Genomic DNA, 18,057 nt, shown 5'->3' with positions numbered 1-18,057 from the left:
TCTAAAGCGAAATATGTTTTCCGCCATTTTTATATATTTTAACGGCCAAAAGATCGCAGGCATATCCTCAATTGAGTGTGTCCAGATTTCGAAAGATTATTTATCCATCCGCTTTTGCTAGGCGCTTTGGTATTTTGGGCAGATGAAAGCTGCGTGCACACTATTTGCGGCAAACTAAATTTCGTGTGTTTTTATTTTAGTTAAATCATTCATTTTTGGGGCTGGCCCTAAGCGTGGCCAACAATTTGGGAAGCGTTTAGCCGTAAATCAGTATTCACAGGAGCTATCGACATTATTTGGCCCTGTCAACGAAATAGAGTTACGTATTGGCATTCGGAGGAGTTACGTAGTCGTTCCGGGGACTTGGAAATAATGTTGAAGGGCCTGCGGCATGTGCGGAATGTGCTGCAGCGCGGCAGCCACCAGTTGGCCCAGATCCGCAGTGCCACGGGGCGGCCCCAAATGAGTTCCCGGGAGCTGTCGCTCCTCCAACTCAGCCGTCGACAGGTGCGTTAATTACCAAATGCCATCACTCCAATCCTCCAGAGACTTCCTTCTCCAGGTGGTGCAGTTGCAAGCGGAGTACAAGGCGATTGTGGGCGTCATAGCCCGCTCCCTGCAACTAACGCCCAAGGAAGTGCGACTGATGCACCTGCGCAGCCTGAGCACCGCCGGAAAGCCTCCTCCCACGTCCACGCAGGACAAGGCGGCAGAGCCCGGGAAGGATGGAGCCAAGACTGAAGAAAAGCCAGCTGCCTCGGCGGAGGGCAGCGAGAAGAGCAGCAAGGGCTCAGGAGAGGAAGTATCCGGCAATCCCAATGCCAATCCGAGCGCCAGCAGTTCCTCTGGCGAACCCGGCGAGGATCCGAACAAGAACAACAATGAGAACGACGAGAAGATGCGTTCGGTGCTGACCAAGGCTGTGCTTTGGCTCTTCACCATCTATATGTTTGTGGCCTTCTTCTCCTTGCTGATTACACCGCGTTCCGAGAGGCCAGAGGTAAGCCTGAATTATGAACCCATAAAAGGTAGTCAACCATCTAATCCTCTCCTTTAACCAGGGCTCCACGCGCTACGTGTCCTGGAACGAGTTCGTGCACCATATGCTAGCCGTGGGCGAGGTCAAGGAGCTGATCATACGGCCCGACATGGAGATGGTCACCATCATCCTTCACGAGGGAGCCGTCATTAAGGGCCGAAAGGTGTCCTCCACCATCTTTCACATGGCGGTGGCCGATGCCAACAAGTTCGAGGAGAAGCTGCGGGAGGTGGAGAAGCGGCTGGGCATCAAGGATGGTGTGCCGGTGACCTACGACCGCCAGACGGACACCACCGGCCGCATCCTTATGCTGCTGCTCGTCTGCGCCCTGCTCATGTCCATCGCCACCCGAATGAAGAGCATGAAGAGTCCGCTCAGCATGGATTCGTTTGTGGGTAGTGGTTCTTAGCCCTGAGACTCGTGGCTTACATCTTCTTAATCTCTTCCAGAATCAAATGGGCCGCGCCAAGTTCACATTAGTGGATCCTTTCGACGGCGGTCGCGGCGTGCTCTTCCGTGACGTGGCCGGTCTCAGCGAGGCCAAGCAGGAGGTGAAGGAGTTTGTCGACTACCTCAAGTCCCCGGAGAAGTACCAGCGCCTAGGCGCCAAGGTGCCTCGGGGAGCCCTGCTGCTGGGTCCGCCGGGATGTGGCAAGACGCTGCTGGCCAAAGCAGTGGCCACCGAGGCCCAGGTGCCGTTCCTCAGCATGAACGGCTCTGAGTTTATCGAGATGATCGGCGGCTTGGGTGCGGCACGCGTGCGCGATCTCTTCAAGGAGGGCAAGAAGCGGGCGCCGTGCATCATCTACATCGACGAGATAGACGCCATCGGTCGGCAGCGTTCTGGCACAGAGAGCATGGGACAGGGGAGCTCTGGCGAGTCGGAGCAGACGCTCAACCAGTTGCTGGTCGAGATGGATGGCATGGCCACCAAGGAAGGCGTGCTAATGCTGGCCAGCACAAATCGGGCCGATATTTTGGACAAGGTACAGGTCAAAGAAATCATTGGATATTACCATGCTACAGATCCCTGTTTCACTTTAAGGCCCTGCTGCGACCCGGTCGCTTCGACCGCCACATCCTGATCGATCTGCCCACGCTGGTGGAGCGCAAGGAGATCTTCGAGAAGCACTTGTCTTCGGTGAAACTGGAGTCGCCGCCCGCGACCTTCTCGCAGCGCTTGGCCCGCCTGACGCCGGGTTTCTCGGGTGCGGACATAGCGAACGTCTGCAATGAGGCTGCCTTGCATGCGGCTCGCAATACACAAAAAGAGGTCAGCAGCAAGAACCTGGAGTACGCCGTGGAGCGACTAGTGGGTAAGTTGATCGTCAGACCGCTTCGGCTTCAAATAGTGAACGCTCACCATTTTCAGGCGGCACCGAGAAGCGTTCGCATGCCTTGTCGCTGGCCGAGCGCAAGGTGATCGCCTACCACGAGTCCGGACACGCCCTGGTGGGCTGGATGCTGCCCAACTCGGACATCCTGCTGAAGGTGACTATTGTGCCGCGCACCAGTCTGGCGCTGGGATTCGCCCAATACACTCCAAGCGAACAGCACTTGTACAGCAAGGAGGAGCTGTTCGACAAGATGTGCATGGCGCTGGGTGGTCGGGCGGCCGAGAATCTGGTCTTCAATCGGATTACGACGGGCGCCCAGAACGACCTGGAGAAGGTCACGAAGATCGCGTACTCACAGATCAAAAAGTTTGGCATGAACGAGAACCTGGGACCCATCTACGTCCGGGATGCCGATGAGACAGAGGGCGGCGGTGCGATGGGCAGCGGTGGCAAGAAGCCCTTTTCACGGGCAATGGAGAGTCTGATCGACAACGAGGCGCGCCACGTGGTGGCCAGCGCATACCAAACCACCGAGGGAATACTCACTACGCATCGCGATAAGCTGGAGAAGGTTTGTTGGCACTGATTCCTTACATGGATGTTTTGAAGGAAGTTTTTGGAGTATACTAGAAAAAAGGGTTACAAATCATTAGAAAGACATGTTACGTTTGGTCAGGTTAGACATTTAAAGTTAAGGTTACATTACGTTTACAAATGCCTTATGGACTCGTATAACTTTATTATTTTATTGTTATAGGAAATGGTCGTAGGTGTTGTGTAGAGCTTCTGCATATAAATAATGATGAAACATTGTTGATTACAATTTATCAAGTCCTAATGAAACGGGTTATTTTAGATAGTCATATTTCCTTATATTTATTTATTGGTCGCTTTTCACGCTAATTCATCTTTATGTATATATTTTAGCTGGCTGAAGCGCTGCTGGAGAAGGAGACCCTGGACTACGATCAAGTGGTGGAGCTGATTGGGCCGCCGCCGCACGATCTGGGCAAGCGGCAAGTGGACAGCGTGGAGTTCGAGCAGTCACTGAAGAACCTGGGCAGCGATACGGACGCCACCAAAGCATGAGGCTCTGAGTTCTGAGTTGAACTCAGGTTCGGATTCATAGTCATACGCCACGTGCCCCAAGTCGCTCACCTTTCCGCCCGCCCCTGGTTCATGTTCGTTGAATGTAAATAAAGTTGTTTACCTTTTTAAATGACTCCAAGCCGTGTTCATTATCTAATTGCCCGCTAATAAGCCGCGTCTGGCTGGGCAAGGCGATAACTAACTACCTAACGGACAACACAGTCCAACTCCAGTAATTATATCCCTTGAAAATGATATGAACTGAAGCGTTGAATTGGAGAATGACTGGCAAACAAATTGTTATGTATTTTTTGGTTGAACTTAAAGCAATATATTAAAATAAATTTAGAAAGAACACTGTTTGTTAAGTTAAACCTTATTAATTGGTTCTGAGAGTTCCAAATAATAATTGTTTGCTTTATTTTTTAATTAAAATATGTTACGGAAATTCGATACATAATGTTTGTCAAAGCGAAGCTTTGCTGTTGTTCTTATAGGGAAGGATCAGAAATTTTCTTCCCACTCTACAGGTGATGCACTGTAAGCCGAAGTCACTGTCACAATAGATAATATCCCCCGCGGATCAGGGGAATGTATATCGTCGTCATCGCACCGACATGACAGGAGATCAAAGTTTAATTCCACACTGGTCGACGCTGACCTAGAACCTGACACGCACTGCCAATTGGCTGAGCACACACAATTACCCAGTGACGGATCCGATGGTCACCTGATGGGTGAAGCAGGAATCCAGCGATCCACCTGCTGCTCCGATTCCATATCCAAATCGGTTGAGAGAGGTGAGTTGCTCTGAATGGGCATGTATTCCCATTCTACGGAACTAAGACACTCAATTTGTTGTGTTCATTAATTCAAATTGGAACAGGCTTATTTTACAGTTATTTTTGATGATATGATAACTGTGTTCTGTATTGAATAACATTCTGAATATTTTTATTTAACTAATTTAACTAATATTATTTAAGATATTTATAATTTGTGTATATATATTTTTGCGGGAGTTTCTTCGGTACATCAGAGTTACGCAAATATCAGGGTCTACCACATTTATGTATATTTGCCTTTTGGGTACATTTCTCAATTCAACTGAAATGATAGAACCTCTGACGGAGATTCTGAGAGAGAAGAGAAACCCGTTCTCTATTGCATCCAAGTTGAGAATCATTCAGTTTTCACAGAAATTCAATTGGATTTGATTTAAGAGTCGAATGCTTAAACTCTTGTCACATAAATACCGGCAAGTTACTTACTTCAATAATTTAATTAAATTACAAATAATGAATTATGTATTAAGGAATATGTAAAGAACACAAATTTCACATGAAAAAATAAAGGAAACTTATATTTTTAGATCGACCTGTAACTTAATTGTTATAAACAAAATTGATATACAATATTTTAGTCGAATTATAGAATATAAATAAATAAAAATGAATATAATTTGCACACTTTCTTAATTTAAAATAAACTTGTAATTTGTTCACGTAATATTTTTGGGAATTATGAACTATTATCTATTCAAACAATAATTCATTCGACTAGATTCCCGATCAAAGTCACGGATTTCCCATCTCGATCAAGTTTTTCGATTCCATATAAAAACTAAGTTTCATGCCGGTACGATCGGGCTTAGGTGTAATTAATTTGAGCTGTGCCCAGAATCACACTTGAGATTGCACTCGGCTTTTAGAGGATGCATAAAAAGGCCTGGCTTGGGTTGAAGCTTGTCAGTTGTCACTCGGCTAAATCAGAATACAGAATCGGGTTACGGAGTACGAACAAAATGCAGTTCACCAGTGCCAGGATATTTCTAGTGTGGATGGGTCTCATGTGCCTGGTTCCTTACAGTGTCGAGGCCTCTAATGGATTCCGTGAGTACCTAAAACTTAAACTAAGTCCTTATAGGAGTTGCAACTTGCTTTGAATTATTGGGTCGATCATTCGTATTAACCCCTTTCCAAATTTTCGAAAAATGGCTTTGCAGAAAAGTATCCAAAAAACTGCACTTCTAAGCCCATAACTTTTCTTACGGACATCCGATTTCAAAGTGGCATACCTCAAATTGATTGTGGTTGAATTCTCTAAAAGTCTGTGTTTTTACTTTACTTTTTTTTTTTAATCGATCTTTCGTCATTTTTAATGATGTTACCCCTTTCCAAATTTTCGAAAAATGGCTTTGTAGAAAAGTGGCATAAACCTGCACTTCTAAGCTTATAACTTTTCCTACAGACACCCGATTTCAAAGTGGCATACCTTAAATTAATTATGGTTTAATTCTCTAAAAATCTGTGTTTTTACTTTACTTTTTTTTTTTGGGTCGATTTTTCCTCATTGTCGATGATGTCTAAATTTTTGAAAAATGGGTCTGCAGAAAAGTGAACTAAAACCTGCACTCCTAAGCCCATAACTTTTCTTACAGACATCCGATTTCAAATTGGCATACCTCGAAATGATAGTGGTTTAATTCTCTAAAGATCTGTGTTTTTACTTTTTTTTTTTTTTTTGGATCGGATTTTCGTCATTTTCAACGATGTCAAATTTTCGAAAAATGGGTTTTGCCATAAAACTGGACTTCCAAGCTCATAACTTTTCTTACAGACTTCCGATTTCAATGTGACATAGCTCAAAATGTTGTGGTTTAATTCTCTGAAAATCTGTGTTTTTACTTTTTTTTTTGGTTCGATTTTTCGTCATTTTCAACGATGTAACCCCTTTCCAAATTTTGAAAAAATGGGGTTGCAGAAAAGTGCCAAAAAACCTAACTTCCAAGCTCATAACTTTTCTTACAGACTTCCGATTTCAAATTGGCATACCTCAAAATGATTGTGGTTTATTTCTCTAAAAATCTGTGTTTTTACTTTACTTTTTTTTTGGGGTCGATTTTTCGTAATTTTCACCCCTTTCCAAATTTTCGAAAAATGGCTTGTTTATAATTTTTGAAAAATTGCATTGCAGAAAAGTGACCAAAAGTATTACTTCATAGCCCTTACTTAGATGGCATATCTCTAAAGGCTTGTGGCTTAATTCCTTGAAAATAAAATTAAAATTTTTTTTTATTCTGGGTCTAGTCTCGTCACATTTTAAATTTTCTTTCAAATTTTCAACAAATGGGTTTGCAAGAAACCCGTATTTCTATATCTGCAAAAGACCAGTATTTCTATGCTCTGCAATCCAAAATGGTATACCTGTAAAAGCGAGAATTTATTGTCTTAAACTCTGCAATAAAATTCAGGCATGAAACAATACCGTTGGAGAACCAACTGCACTTCCAAAATAACCTTCTTTTTACTGGAATCTGATTTAAGACTTAAACTCCATGTTTGTGGTTTAATTTTGAGCATTCATTTATTAGTACATAATATTGGAATTTGTTATTTGTTAAAAATATCGTGTGAAACTGTTACATATTTATTTACAGCGTCGCCCCTGAAGCGCTGCAAGGTGCAGGACGAGGTCTGCCTCGTGGCACAGGCGCAGACCTTTTTCAGAGCCTTCAAACGAGGCATTCCGGAGCGGCAGGTGGCCAGTCTGGAACCCATCGAGCTGGACACCATGCGCGTGGAGAGCGGAGGCCACTCGAAGTCGCTGCAGTTCAAGCTGGTCATACACAAAGCCAAGCTGCACAACCTGGCCAACTCCGCGGTGGTGAAGAGCGTGAAGGGCTTCACCAAGGACCTTACCAAGCCGCTCAAGCTAACCATGGTCATGGATGCACCCGAACTGATGTTGCGGGCCAAGTACGATGTGGACGGCAAACTGCTCATCCTGCCAATCGTTGGCAAGGGCGATATAACCATTCGGTTGGACGAGGTCCAGACCAAGTCGAGGATTATGGCGGAGCCGGTGAAGCGGGCTGATGGCCATACATACCTTAACATCACCGACTACCAGACGGTGACCAAGATCAAGAGGTGAGAATCGGAAATTTTGTTGAGCCACTGGTAATTTTGAATTCTCATTCACAGTGGCCACTTCGACTTGTCGAACCTGTTCAACGACAACGTGGAGTTGCGGGAGAGCACCTTGAAGGTCCTTAACCAGGAGTGGAACGCCCTGGCTGCGGATGTCCAACCGAAAATCAACGAGGCCTGCTCCAAGGCCTTCAAATCCATCCTGCAAAATCTGTGGAATAATATACCCTATGACGAGTTCTTCGAGACGGAATAAACACTGTGCCAAGTGAAGCACTGTTTACGCAAGAATATTATACTTAATACTTTGTTGAATACTGTTTCAGTCATGAAACTAATACATATGTATCTCAAAATAATTAGAGCATTTAAAAAAAAGATTTCTTCTATTTAAAGGCATCTCCTTTATGAGCGATCAAGTTCTGGGCTTTAAGTTTGCAATCAAAATAGGTTAAACTTGTTTTTTATTTCTAGAAAAGGATTACGCTTGGTGATTTCGTTTTTTAGTTTTAATTCTAAATGTATATTTAATAAGTAATCCCTATTTTAATAAATCCATATTGACTTGAGTAAAAATCAGAAAATTAGAGTACTCAAGTGCTTTACCGAAATGGTTGATTGAAAAAGCAATGTTTGGTTTTTTAGAATTTATTACACTGAATGACAAATAAGTTAAAAAGTTTCTTACAACTTAAATGAAATGTTTAAAGCTGAGATGGATTGTTAACAGAACATTTAAAATGTTTGATACAAATATGAAGTCGATTTCCACTTCGCGCTTTTCTTGGTTTGAGATCTACATTTTCCTCTGCTTGTTTTTATTTTTTAGGGATCGTTCGAGACCTCCTCGATTAGTTTTATTGTGAAAGCTTCACCAGTTCGATCAGATGCAGATAATAGATATCCCAGGAAGATGTTCGTAACCTCAGAGAACTTGAATGAAAAGTCTGGGTTAGTAAGGGCAGTCCAGATGGACAACAAATGCTGCTCACTCGTTTCTGGGATCCCTGCTCTGCGATGTCTGCTGCTTGGTTGGTCCTATGGATCGACATGGTGCCCCCGTTCGAGCACGTCTGTCAGCAGCAACTGCAGGTGGCTATGGGTCCTACCCATCCCCGTGCTGCGTCTGATCCTCCTCCGGGTGCTCCATGATCTTGCTCTCCGAGGCGCTGATGCTCTGTAAAATGCAAAGTATGACTTTACTCATTACAATGTCAGGAGGAACTGAAACACTAAATGCCTCTAACATCCTTAGGGACTGGGTATCGTTTGGGCCTGAGTAAATACCTTCAGCTTGCGGTGCCTGGGGTCCTTTTCGGTGTCCGGCGGACTCTCCGATCCGTCCGTGGTCTTGATGAAGGAGGAGTAGAACGAGGAGAAGCTGGAGCCGTCCATGTCATCGCTGTTCCCATTGCTGTCCGTGTATTTCTGTGGACGAACAGGGTGTGTCATTAAAAATAGTTCCCTGTTTCTCAGTTTTGTATCCGCAACTACCTTGTTGTTGGGGGGATTGCTGCTGCCGGGCGGGTCGGAGTTGTAGTCGTTCATCACGGAGGGAATGGGCGAGGAGCCGGGCACCTCCTTCTTGCAGGAATCGGACACCGCCACATTGGATCCCGGCTCCGCCTTCACGGAGGTGGTCTGCGAGGAGGGCCGCTCCACCGGGGCGGGAGTGGTGACCGAGTGGAAGGCCCCCGGCACCTTCTTCGTCATGGACGCTGGCGCGGCCTGTGGGAAAATTGAGAGTTGGTTAGGTTGGGTACATTCGGTGACCCAATTCCCGTCCCCTGACTCACCGTGTACACCGTCTTGTTGTAGGCCGACTGGGAACCCATCGGCTGCTCCGGCATCTGGAGGGCGTTGGCCATGCCGGGGAAGGGCATCGGCTGGTACATCATGGCCGTGGCGGCCGCCGCTGCAGGATGTGTGTAGAAGAGAGAGGGATGCGGGTACATCACGCCGGCCATGTACTGGAGCGGCATGGCCTGGGCGGCCGCTGCTGCCGCCTGCTGCGAGGTGGTGGGCAGCTCCACGCCGCTCTTGTGCGGATGCTTGTGGATCCGTGGCGAACGGGTGGGACTGGTGGGCGTCAGGGAGGCGGGGATGTAGTAGAAGGTCGGGAAGAGGCCGGCGGAGGAGAAGCTGCTGGGGGCCATCGCCGTGTGCGTGGAGTGGACGGGCGGGGTGATGCCCACCGAGAAGGGCGGCCAGAGATTGATGTTCTGCGTGCAGGAGGGATAGGACGAGGGTCCGGGCGTGGAGCTCCCCACCGAGGAGGTGGCTCCTGCCACCGCTCCCCCTGCTCCTCCGCCGGGGATTCCCGCTCCCGAGGTAGTCGTGTTCCTGCCCTCCGGCGTTACAGCTCCCCCGGCTCCTGTTCCTCCTCCGCCAGCCACACCGGCCCCGCCAGAACCCGTGCCGCCAGAGCCCGCTGCTCCTCCACCTCCTCCACTTCCTGCCGCCGCCTTGACCGCATCTGCTCCCAGGGTCAGCTGCTGCTTGGGCTTGTTGGCCTCGCCCTCCCACGAGTGGGAGCCGCCCCTTTTGATGCCGTGCCCCGGGCCACTGTACTCCAGCATCTTCAGAGTGTCGTTGGCGGACTTCTTGCTCTTCTCCCCAGTGCGTCCACGCGATTCGCGGTGCTTCTTCAGCATGAACTTCTCCATCTCGTCGTTGTGCTTGTTCAGCAGGGATTCGGTGAGGGTAACGGGTGGTGTGGCGGCACCTCCGCCTTTGGAGGAGCTGGTTGTGCCCGAATTGGTTTCATTACCCGTGCCGGTGACCGTCGTTTCGGTCTCTGTTCCGGTGCCAATTCTTGTTCCTGTACCTGTACCTGTACCTGTACCCGTTCCTGTACCGGTTCCCGTACCTGTTCCCGTACCAGTTCCTGTACCCGTTCCCGTATCTGTTCCTGTACCCGTTCCCGTCCCAGTTCCGGTCCCAGTTCCAGTTCCAGTCCCAGTCCCCGTTCCCGTCCCTGTTCCCGTCACAGTTCCGGTTCCACCAGTGCCCGCAATGCTCGTATTGGTCACACTGCTCATGTGTATATTACTGGCGGTGGTGAAGTTGCCGGAGGAGCCACTGCCTCCACTGCCCTCGTGCACGGGACTCATGGGTCCACTGGTCCCACTGACACAGGTGTCCCGCGGCTCCGGCGGCTCCGTCTTGGGCGGATCGAGCTCCGCCGGCGCCGTGACCGGTTTGCTGTTGAAAAACCGCAGCAGATTCTCGTTGTAGTTCAACTGGTTGTAGCTGGGCGGCGTCTCCGTGGAGCTCTTGCTGTCATAGTAGTCGTGGTGCGGCGAGATCTCGCCGAGCATCACGCTATCCCGCTCGGAGACGGTCAGCTCGTTCTCGTGCGGCAGCTCCAGCTTGAGATCCGCCCGGGACACCTCGTCCATGAGGGTCTCCATGAAGCTGGCGAGTGCCTGGCAGCGGCGGGAGACCTCCTGCTTGACGGTATCCGACGGCCGGGACACCGTTTCCGCCAGGAGCTTCACGATATCCTCCTTGATCCGCGTATTCCGGCTTTGTGCCTCCTCCGATATCTTGATCTTGCACGTGGGCGCCGCCTCGAAAACGTTGCACTGTTTGGGTCCTAGAGCGGAATATTTAAAGGTTAATCCAGTGCTTAAAGATTTCCTAGAGTGGGGAAAAATCGGTATCTTTACTTTGAAAATAAGATACAAGTGTAACATGAATTTATGAAGGCATGAGGTTTGGTTAAAATTCATATATAAAACTACATTGTTAAGGTACTGAAAGATTGTACGGGTTCTATGTTTCCAAATAAATATTAAAAAAAAAAAAAAAAAAAAAAAATAGAATTTAAATAGCACAGTTTTTCGGTTTACCTCGGCTGGAGTTGGGACTTGTATGTCACACTTACCCTGAAAGACTCTATGATGTCCGACGACGAACTCCAGTTTGCGGGACCACGGATTGACGAAGCTGGTCCACTCTGTCTCCAGGAGGACGTAGCAGCCGTTCTGGATGAGGAAGCGGTACGGCTTGCTGCAGAAGGAGGCGCCGGCCGTCTGGCCCTTCTTCATCACCGTCTCGTAGGTGTCCTTCATGACGGTGAGGTCCTCGTGGTGGTAGAAGTCCATGATGCTGCGTCCGATGAGGTCCTGAGGCAGGTAGCCCAACGCACTCACCGCCGCGCTGTCCACATGCGATATGATCCCGGTGGCCGTGTGCTTGATGGCGAACTTGGGGCTCTTCTGGGAGAGGATCTCGTCGGGAACTGCGGGGGGGTGAAAGCTGGTGGTTAAGCATGGAGCATCTGGTGGTGGCAATGGGGCCAGCCTCACTGAAGCTGGAAACCCTTTTTGGACAACTGATTAACCAACGGTTGAGACTCACCCTTGTAGCTGCTCTTGATCGGAGTGGCGCAGATGACGAGCAGCATGTTGGTGCCGTTGGAGACCATGTAGTTATCGGGCCGCGCCTCCTCGGGGGCCTCCCTGAAGGTGAGTCCCAGGCGGAAGGGTTCGTAGCTCACCGGGCGGCCGATCACCCCGAATCCACCCGACTTCAATCCCCGATAGCGACGCAGCATCACGCAGAATGTGCTCTTCGCGTCTTTGGGCATACTGCCCCGCGACTCGGCGATGGGAATCCCAGTGGTTATCTGGCTGGCGAACGTGGCCCGATCCTTGATGTGCACAAAGTCTATGAAGGACCTGCCCAGCCACATGTCGCGTGGAAAGCCCAGGACATCGGTGATGCTGGGCGTGGTGTACAGGACGATGCCGTCGTGCATGGAGATCACGCAGCAGAAGCTGTCCTCCTTGGCCCGCTCCCCCGCTGACCACCGCCGCCAGCCCCCACGCCCGCCATGGACTCCAGCTTGCCCGCACCCGACTCCCAGGTCTTCTCGAACCTTCCCAGGCCGCTGTCCAGGCCGGAGGCGTGGCCCACGCCCCCGCATCCGCCCACGCCGCCGCCCATCGAGGGCGGGACTATGGTCACGGTGAGGGGCGGCGGGATGGGAAAGCTCTGTGTCGTGTCCGACTTGGTCACGCCCTCACCGCGATCCGCCTCCGACTCGGACTCGGACTGATCCTCCTCCTCCTCCTCCCGCTGCAGCTGCTCCGTGGCCTCCGGCTCGTTGCGATCCTCGCCGTGCTGCTGATCCTGCAGGATCTGCTGATCCCCGCAGCCACTGCCACTGGGCCGCGGCTTCTCCTCCGCCCCCTCCAAGGACGCCGCTGCCGAGATCAGGGACTGCACCTGCGTCTGCCCCGTCCCCTTGTTCTTCTTCTTCTTGCGCGACTTGTCCTTGTTCCGCTTGATGATCATGTCGCTGCTGCTGGCCTGCGTCGACGGCTTGCCGCCATAGCCGCTGCTGCCGGAGGAGTGGCTGCCGCTCAGCCGGGACTTGGAACTGCCACTGGAAAGGGGTGAGGCAAAACAAGGGATTCGAGGTATAAGGTGTGCTGCTCTCAACAGTTGTTATTATACATATATACTTAAGTTTAGATACTTAGTTATCACGAAGACTGTTGCCTACTTTTTGGGGTTTTTTTTTTTTTTTTTTTTTTTGAAATAACAAAATGGCTACAAAGATAGGTGCACTGTTACCTAACTGAGCAACTTAAACAAATCAGAAATAAAGGGGTCTTACATGCTGTTTCATATATAGTTTGTGTTCAGCTGAGGCAAAGTTTTCCTATCCAATAACTATGTTTTGGGGGTGTATCTGTAGGTTATTTCATGATTTACCTGCGCTGCGACTGACTGTTGCTGCAGCTGTTCGAATATGCCGAGTCGGACACCTTGGTGTTGTGTGTGGACTCCGTGGACTCGCCACCCTCCATTGTGTTTAGGTTCTCCAGTTTGGCAATTTGTGTGGATGTATAATTAAATATTTTGAGAGATTTCTGAAAAAAAACAAGGGTGAAAATAAATAACTAATCAATTGCAAATAGCCTCGGTTAAAATGCACATAGCAATTGGTACTAATTAAAATGATTCTTACACAGCCGTTTCATTTAAATAAGTTTTGGGAAACTTGAAAACTGTTAAATATTACCATAGATTATTTTTATTTTTAAAGCTATGTAACTAGCCCAAAATATTTTTCAAAAAACATGTTTCTATTATACATTCATTATTGTATTAATTTGTTTGTTATATAATTTCTGTTTTTTATTTAAATAAACTAAAAACAATTGCAAGCTATTCACATTTTTTAGTTTATAAAACAATCATTTGAATTAGTTTTCTTGTTCCAAAAAGTAAATTTCCACTTCATTTGGCAAGAAAGAATTAGCAATTTAAAAGTCCTAGTCACATTTAAAAAGTTTTAATGAATTATCCAACTGTATTGCAGAATCGACTTGTACTTTCATTCAAAGCACTGTTGTTGCATAAACGTGGATCGATTGTGATTCGTTTGGTGTTGTGAAATAGTTTCACTTCGGTCATATGACGGAATACATCACTAAATCTGTTGCGGCGCTGTGTTGCCTTTCACCAACATCTGGATGTCGTGGGATTGCCAGTTTCCTTTCAATCAATCGGTTTCAATTCGTCGCCGGCCGTCAGGTAAATATTTATGTATGTATAGTATATTCGATTCTATTCATTCACGTTGTTCGGTAGAGGTTCTCTCCGTAAATTTATTCACGTTGCTTGAACGGCCTTTCGGAATTTAAGGAAATAAATGATTTATCAAGGAGATTACTCTATGATATTCCAGCAAATTCTAAACAAGTAAGTATATTTTAAAGGACTTTGAGAAATTGGACAGTTCTGCATACCTGTATTATGTTTTCAAATAATATTAACAATAATGAAATACTTTAATATAAGCTTGGCTTGGGAAAAGTCAAGTAAAAGTACTGGGCAAGTTCCCTCCACCGAAGCTTCACGCAATAATTAAGAGCACATGGCGTGCGAGGGAGGGATGTTGCATTCACGTGCAGCTGCAGGCGTTGAGTGCTGGTTTTTGTTGTTTTTTTTTGTTGTCGCCAACGGATGCCGTTTTGCAATCGCAATGCACACAGCTGAATTTGGGAAAACACAAACGAAGCCCCACCCACTCCCAAGCCCAGATAAATAGGTGCAAAATATACAATATACCTTATACAAGATAAGCCCCGGGAGTCGCATTAGTTTGCAATATCCGCTTTCCTGCACAGTGTGCTGTTTTCCGAATAAACACGCTGACTTATTAAGAATTGGAGTAGCACTACAAGCCCAATAGCTAAAATACTGATTGTTTGCTAAATCTCATGTTTCACAAATAAGGAGACATCGGTTATGTCATACCAACAAAAATAGACGCGGAGTGGAATTTCACGATTGCATAAGACCATGTTTAACCTCCGTATTTCAGCAAAATTCTTTAAATACTTTATACATTTTAGAACTACTATGAGCTTCCATTGTTGGCCTTTGTTAAATTTGTTTTTTTCAGATACTTTTTTAAGCAAACAATCTGACATAGAAATGTATGAAAGTTATTCATTATTACTATTTAAAGAAAAGACAATTAGCAGAAAAAGTTCATATATGTAATGGATATGTAAAGAATGAACAATATATTTCATTTAGTTGGTCAATTAAACTGACTATTTAATTATAAAAGACTAATTTTTTATTAAGCCATGTTTTGTTTTCAGTTATAAGCGTAAAATTCAAAATCCCATTAAAACCTTTAAAAGTTGTGCACGCCCCATGCATTTTAAGAAATTCTTTTAACCCAAAACTATTAACCAATTAAACGCTCTTCTAAATAGATTTAGTAGTTAACCGATTGACCCAGTTTCCATCGGATACGTCAGTGAACATTTACTCGGGCTGGAAACTCAAAGAGGACCACCTGGTCGAGTCCTTGTGGGAGGATTGAATAGCGAAATTACAGTAGGTCGTGCGTCATTCGCGAGGATGTTAGATAATGCCAAGCAGGATGCGCAATCCGTGGATAACAGCCTTGTAACTGAGGGGCGGGGATTTTGGTTATGGGTTCTGTGTTCTGTATTGTGCAAATACAATGCCTAACCAGGTGCTGAGTTATTAATAGTTTTCTTTTTAGCTTGTATAATATGTCTGGGGCTTTCCAAATCGGATGATCATGAATAAATAGTGTCGAATGCGTACTTTTTATGAGTTTTGTATGAGTAAAAGGTGTATCAAAATTAAGCATTAATTTCATGTTGGTGATTATCTTATAATGTCGAAAAAATGTCTTACACGTTATTAACCAACATTTAATAGAACAAGCCAAGGGATGGTTGCTATTTTTCCCATTACCAAGTAAGGTAAATTGACCCAGTTTCAAGCCAATAAACGCAACATGCAGTGTAAGTCAAATTATTTATACGGTTTCCCATTGCAAAATGTTGCAGTCGCATAAGTCGCCACAGATTGCCAAAGTTTATGCACTGGACCACGCCGCGTATGCGTAACATTTGGCTCGTCCAGCCGTCTAACTTTATTTTTATTTTTAACCCAGAGCCGCAGACACTCGAGTCGCGTTCAGTAGGGTCAGGTATGTGTTCAGAGCTTTTGTTTACGCTGCAATTGATGATTGTTTTCGCCCCTTTGTGCAACGTGCACTGTGCAGTCGGCACTTATTAATAAACACTATGTATGTACGCCATTTAGACGTTACGAATCGAGTTCTTTACATAAGTTGGGCCCGAGTTGTTTTGTTTTTTGCAATATGATAATGGTTTGCTCTCCCGCCTGTTGCTGTTCATTGGTATTTTTTTTATTGCAACAACGTGACAATGGCACTTACACTCTCGCTCTCCGCTGCACTCTCAAAGTACTGCTAGTATATCAAGTGTTGGCTATATTCTTCACTTTTGCGGCCGAATTTCATTCAGCACCGCCACTCTCACTGTCACCAAACAAATAAAAAGTATCTTGCGTGGCTCAATGGCCGTTGTTTCGCTTCTTTTTTAAATCACTGCGATTCCCTCGTTTGCTGGACGAACGCGTTGGTCGACCTTCTGGCTGGAAATTCGCACGAATACTAATGGGCTAGCCCCCAAGCTCCAGTCTACATGCCTCCAAATGCAGTCTCGCATTCCGAGAATTCTCTCACACTCTCTCGCAGCTCTCCGCTCTCCGCAGTTCGCTATCGACTCGAGAACAGTCGGGCTCGGCCCGAGTATTAACCCTTGTGCGGAGCTTTTGAATTCAGCCCAAACAACCAGAGAAAGACTTTCTTTAAAAGAAAAAAAGAAAATTTAAACATAATAACGTCCGTCGCTTGAACTGTATGCTACAGAACAGGTAAGGCTTTAATTATAATGTTAATTAAATACATTATATTTAAAGCCTGACCTGTTCTGTCTAATACAATTCAAGCGACGGATGTCCCTTTACTAATTACATTATTAATGCTACCACAAAGAGATAATATTTTTAATTTACAAAAAAATCACTAAAGTATTTGTTTATTTCTGTGATCGCTTCGTCAGACTAAACAGATTACTAATTTACATAGATTACGGACGTATGTACCCCCTCGTTACTCCACGATAGCTTTAAAAAAAAAAACGTAGTTTTATTTTGTTACTTTCTACTGATCCATTTGTATATCTGGAAACTCTCCAAATCGAGAACCATAAACAAACCCCATGCACCAACTTGAGGTTAAGGAAAGCTGTGGATTCCCCTGTCTTTTTGGGGGGATGTGGGTGGCCGCCGGGGGTGAATTTAAGGTGTGTGGCACCACGTTTTCCGAGGGGTGTTTTTCGGGGGAGTGGCTGGGCAGCGGATTTGCGGGTCAAGTCACGCATTTCGCCACGTGAGTGGCGGCTTTTTACTGCCTACGGCTTTCTCGCTCGCTTTTTGCATTCGGGTGACAGACCCACGATGACTTTTGCACACAGGCACTGACATTTCGCCACGGCATTACTCACTATCCCACTATCTGCCATCTATCGCCAGCAGCCCTTTGCCTTTGCCTTCGCACAGACACAAATGAAAGTGGCGCCAAGCTTTTGGCCCCCAGCGCTCCACCCTCCAGTCTCTGTTCGCCCCTGGAAGCTCTACCTGGGCAGATGTGTTCTGTGGCACGTACATGGAAATGCCAACGACAGCTGATTTTCCCTGGCTTTTCCTTCTTCGCTCAGCTGGCTATCGATTGCCATCGGATATTGGGATTCGAAGGCAGCGAGTACCGGTTCTGGCCCACAGGTGGCGGCACAAGACCTTAACAGCGGGGGATTGGGATTCCACCTCTCCAGGGGTTGTTGAACCATAAGTGGGGGAGGGGGTCTTTGTTGTGCTGTCGAAGCCCGTAATACGCGGAGATATAAATAGCTAAACAGTTGCAAAACTGTTCATACCCGCGTAAAAAATAATAGTATAACATTATGTAGTAGGGGCAATATGTTTATGTTCTGTATTTCAGGTAACTCTAGATTTTTCTTTAATGGGTTGAATTTTTTAATTGTAAAAATTGTAAGTTCATGAATTGTCTTTGCCAATTTGCTTTTATTGATGAATGCCATACGTTTCAGTAGACTATAAAATCTAAATATGAGCAATACATAGGAAATGATTTAAGAGAATGTATGTATATTTTTAAGAGGATCTAAGACGATTTTAACCCCCTCAAATCCGATGCGAGGGTCGAAATATGTCGTTATTTTTTATCACCTCTTCCCATCGGTCTGCGGTGGCTTGGAATAAT

The 18,057-nt window shown here is 46.5% G+C and overlaps 3 protein-coding genes across 3 annotated transcripts; 2 read left to right on the top strand and 1 right to left on the bottom strand.

Moving 5' to 3' along the window:
* Positions 1–143: 143 nt before the first annotated feature.
* LOC108049747 (paraplegin) lies at positions 144–3,598 on the top strand. Its single transcript, XM_017131039.2, has 7 exons — positions 144–507; positions 563–1,000; positions 1,062–1,430; positions 1,489–2,025; positions 2,085–2,355; positions 2,412–2,947; positions 3,304–3,598. Exons 1-7 carry the CDS (start codon positions 373–375, stop codon positions 3,463–3,465), a joined length of 2,448 nt encoding a protein of 815 aa, XP_016986528.1. The 5' UTR covers positions 144–372; the 3' UTR covers positions 3,466–3,598.
* Positions 3,599–5,198: 1,600 nt separating this feature from the next.
* On the top strand, positions 5,199–7,981 carry LOC108049686 (circadian clock-controlled protein daywake). Its single transcript, XM_017130945.2, has 3 exons — positions 5,199–5,357; positions 6,905–7,397; positions 7,452–7,981. Exons 1-3 carry the CDS (start codon positions 5,270–5,272, stop codon positions 7,651–7,653), a joined length of 783 nt encoding a protein of 260 aa, XP_016986434.1. The 5' UTR covers positions 5,199–5,269; the 3' UTR covers positions 7,654–7,981.
* A 48-nt stretch (positions 7,982–8,029) lies between these two features.
* On the bottom strand, positions 8,030–16,364 carry LOC108049685 (period circadian protein). Its single transcript, XM_017130944.2, is given in 10 exon segments — positions 8,030–8,330; positions 8,390–8,574; positions 8,685–8,825; positions 8,892–9,125; positions 9,194–10,995; positions 11,287–11,643; positions 11,763–12,209; positions 12,212–12,792; positions 13,125–13,282; positions 16,150–16,364. Coding segments are annotated over 8 exon segments (3,729 nt in total). The 5' UTR covers positions 13,220–13,282; positions 16,150–16,364; the 3' UTR covers positions 8,030–8,330; positions 8,390–8,502.
* Between the last annotated feature and the right edge of the window lie 1,693 nt (positions 16,365–18,057).

Source organism: Drosophila rhopaloa, unplaced genomic scaffold, assembly GCF_018152115.1.
Source record: "Drosophila rhopaloa isolate 14029-0021.01 unplaced genomic scaffold, ASM1815211v1 contig_3, whole genome shotgun sequence".
Classification (NCBI taxonomy): domain Eukaryota; kingdom Metazoa; phylum Arthropoda; class Insecta; order Diptera; family Drosophilidae; genus Drosophila; species Drosophila rhopaloa.
The sequence above is the reverse complement of the archived record's forward strand: the minus strand, read 5'-3'. Positions and strand labels throughout refer to the sequence as shown.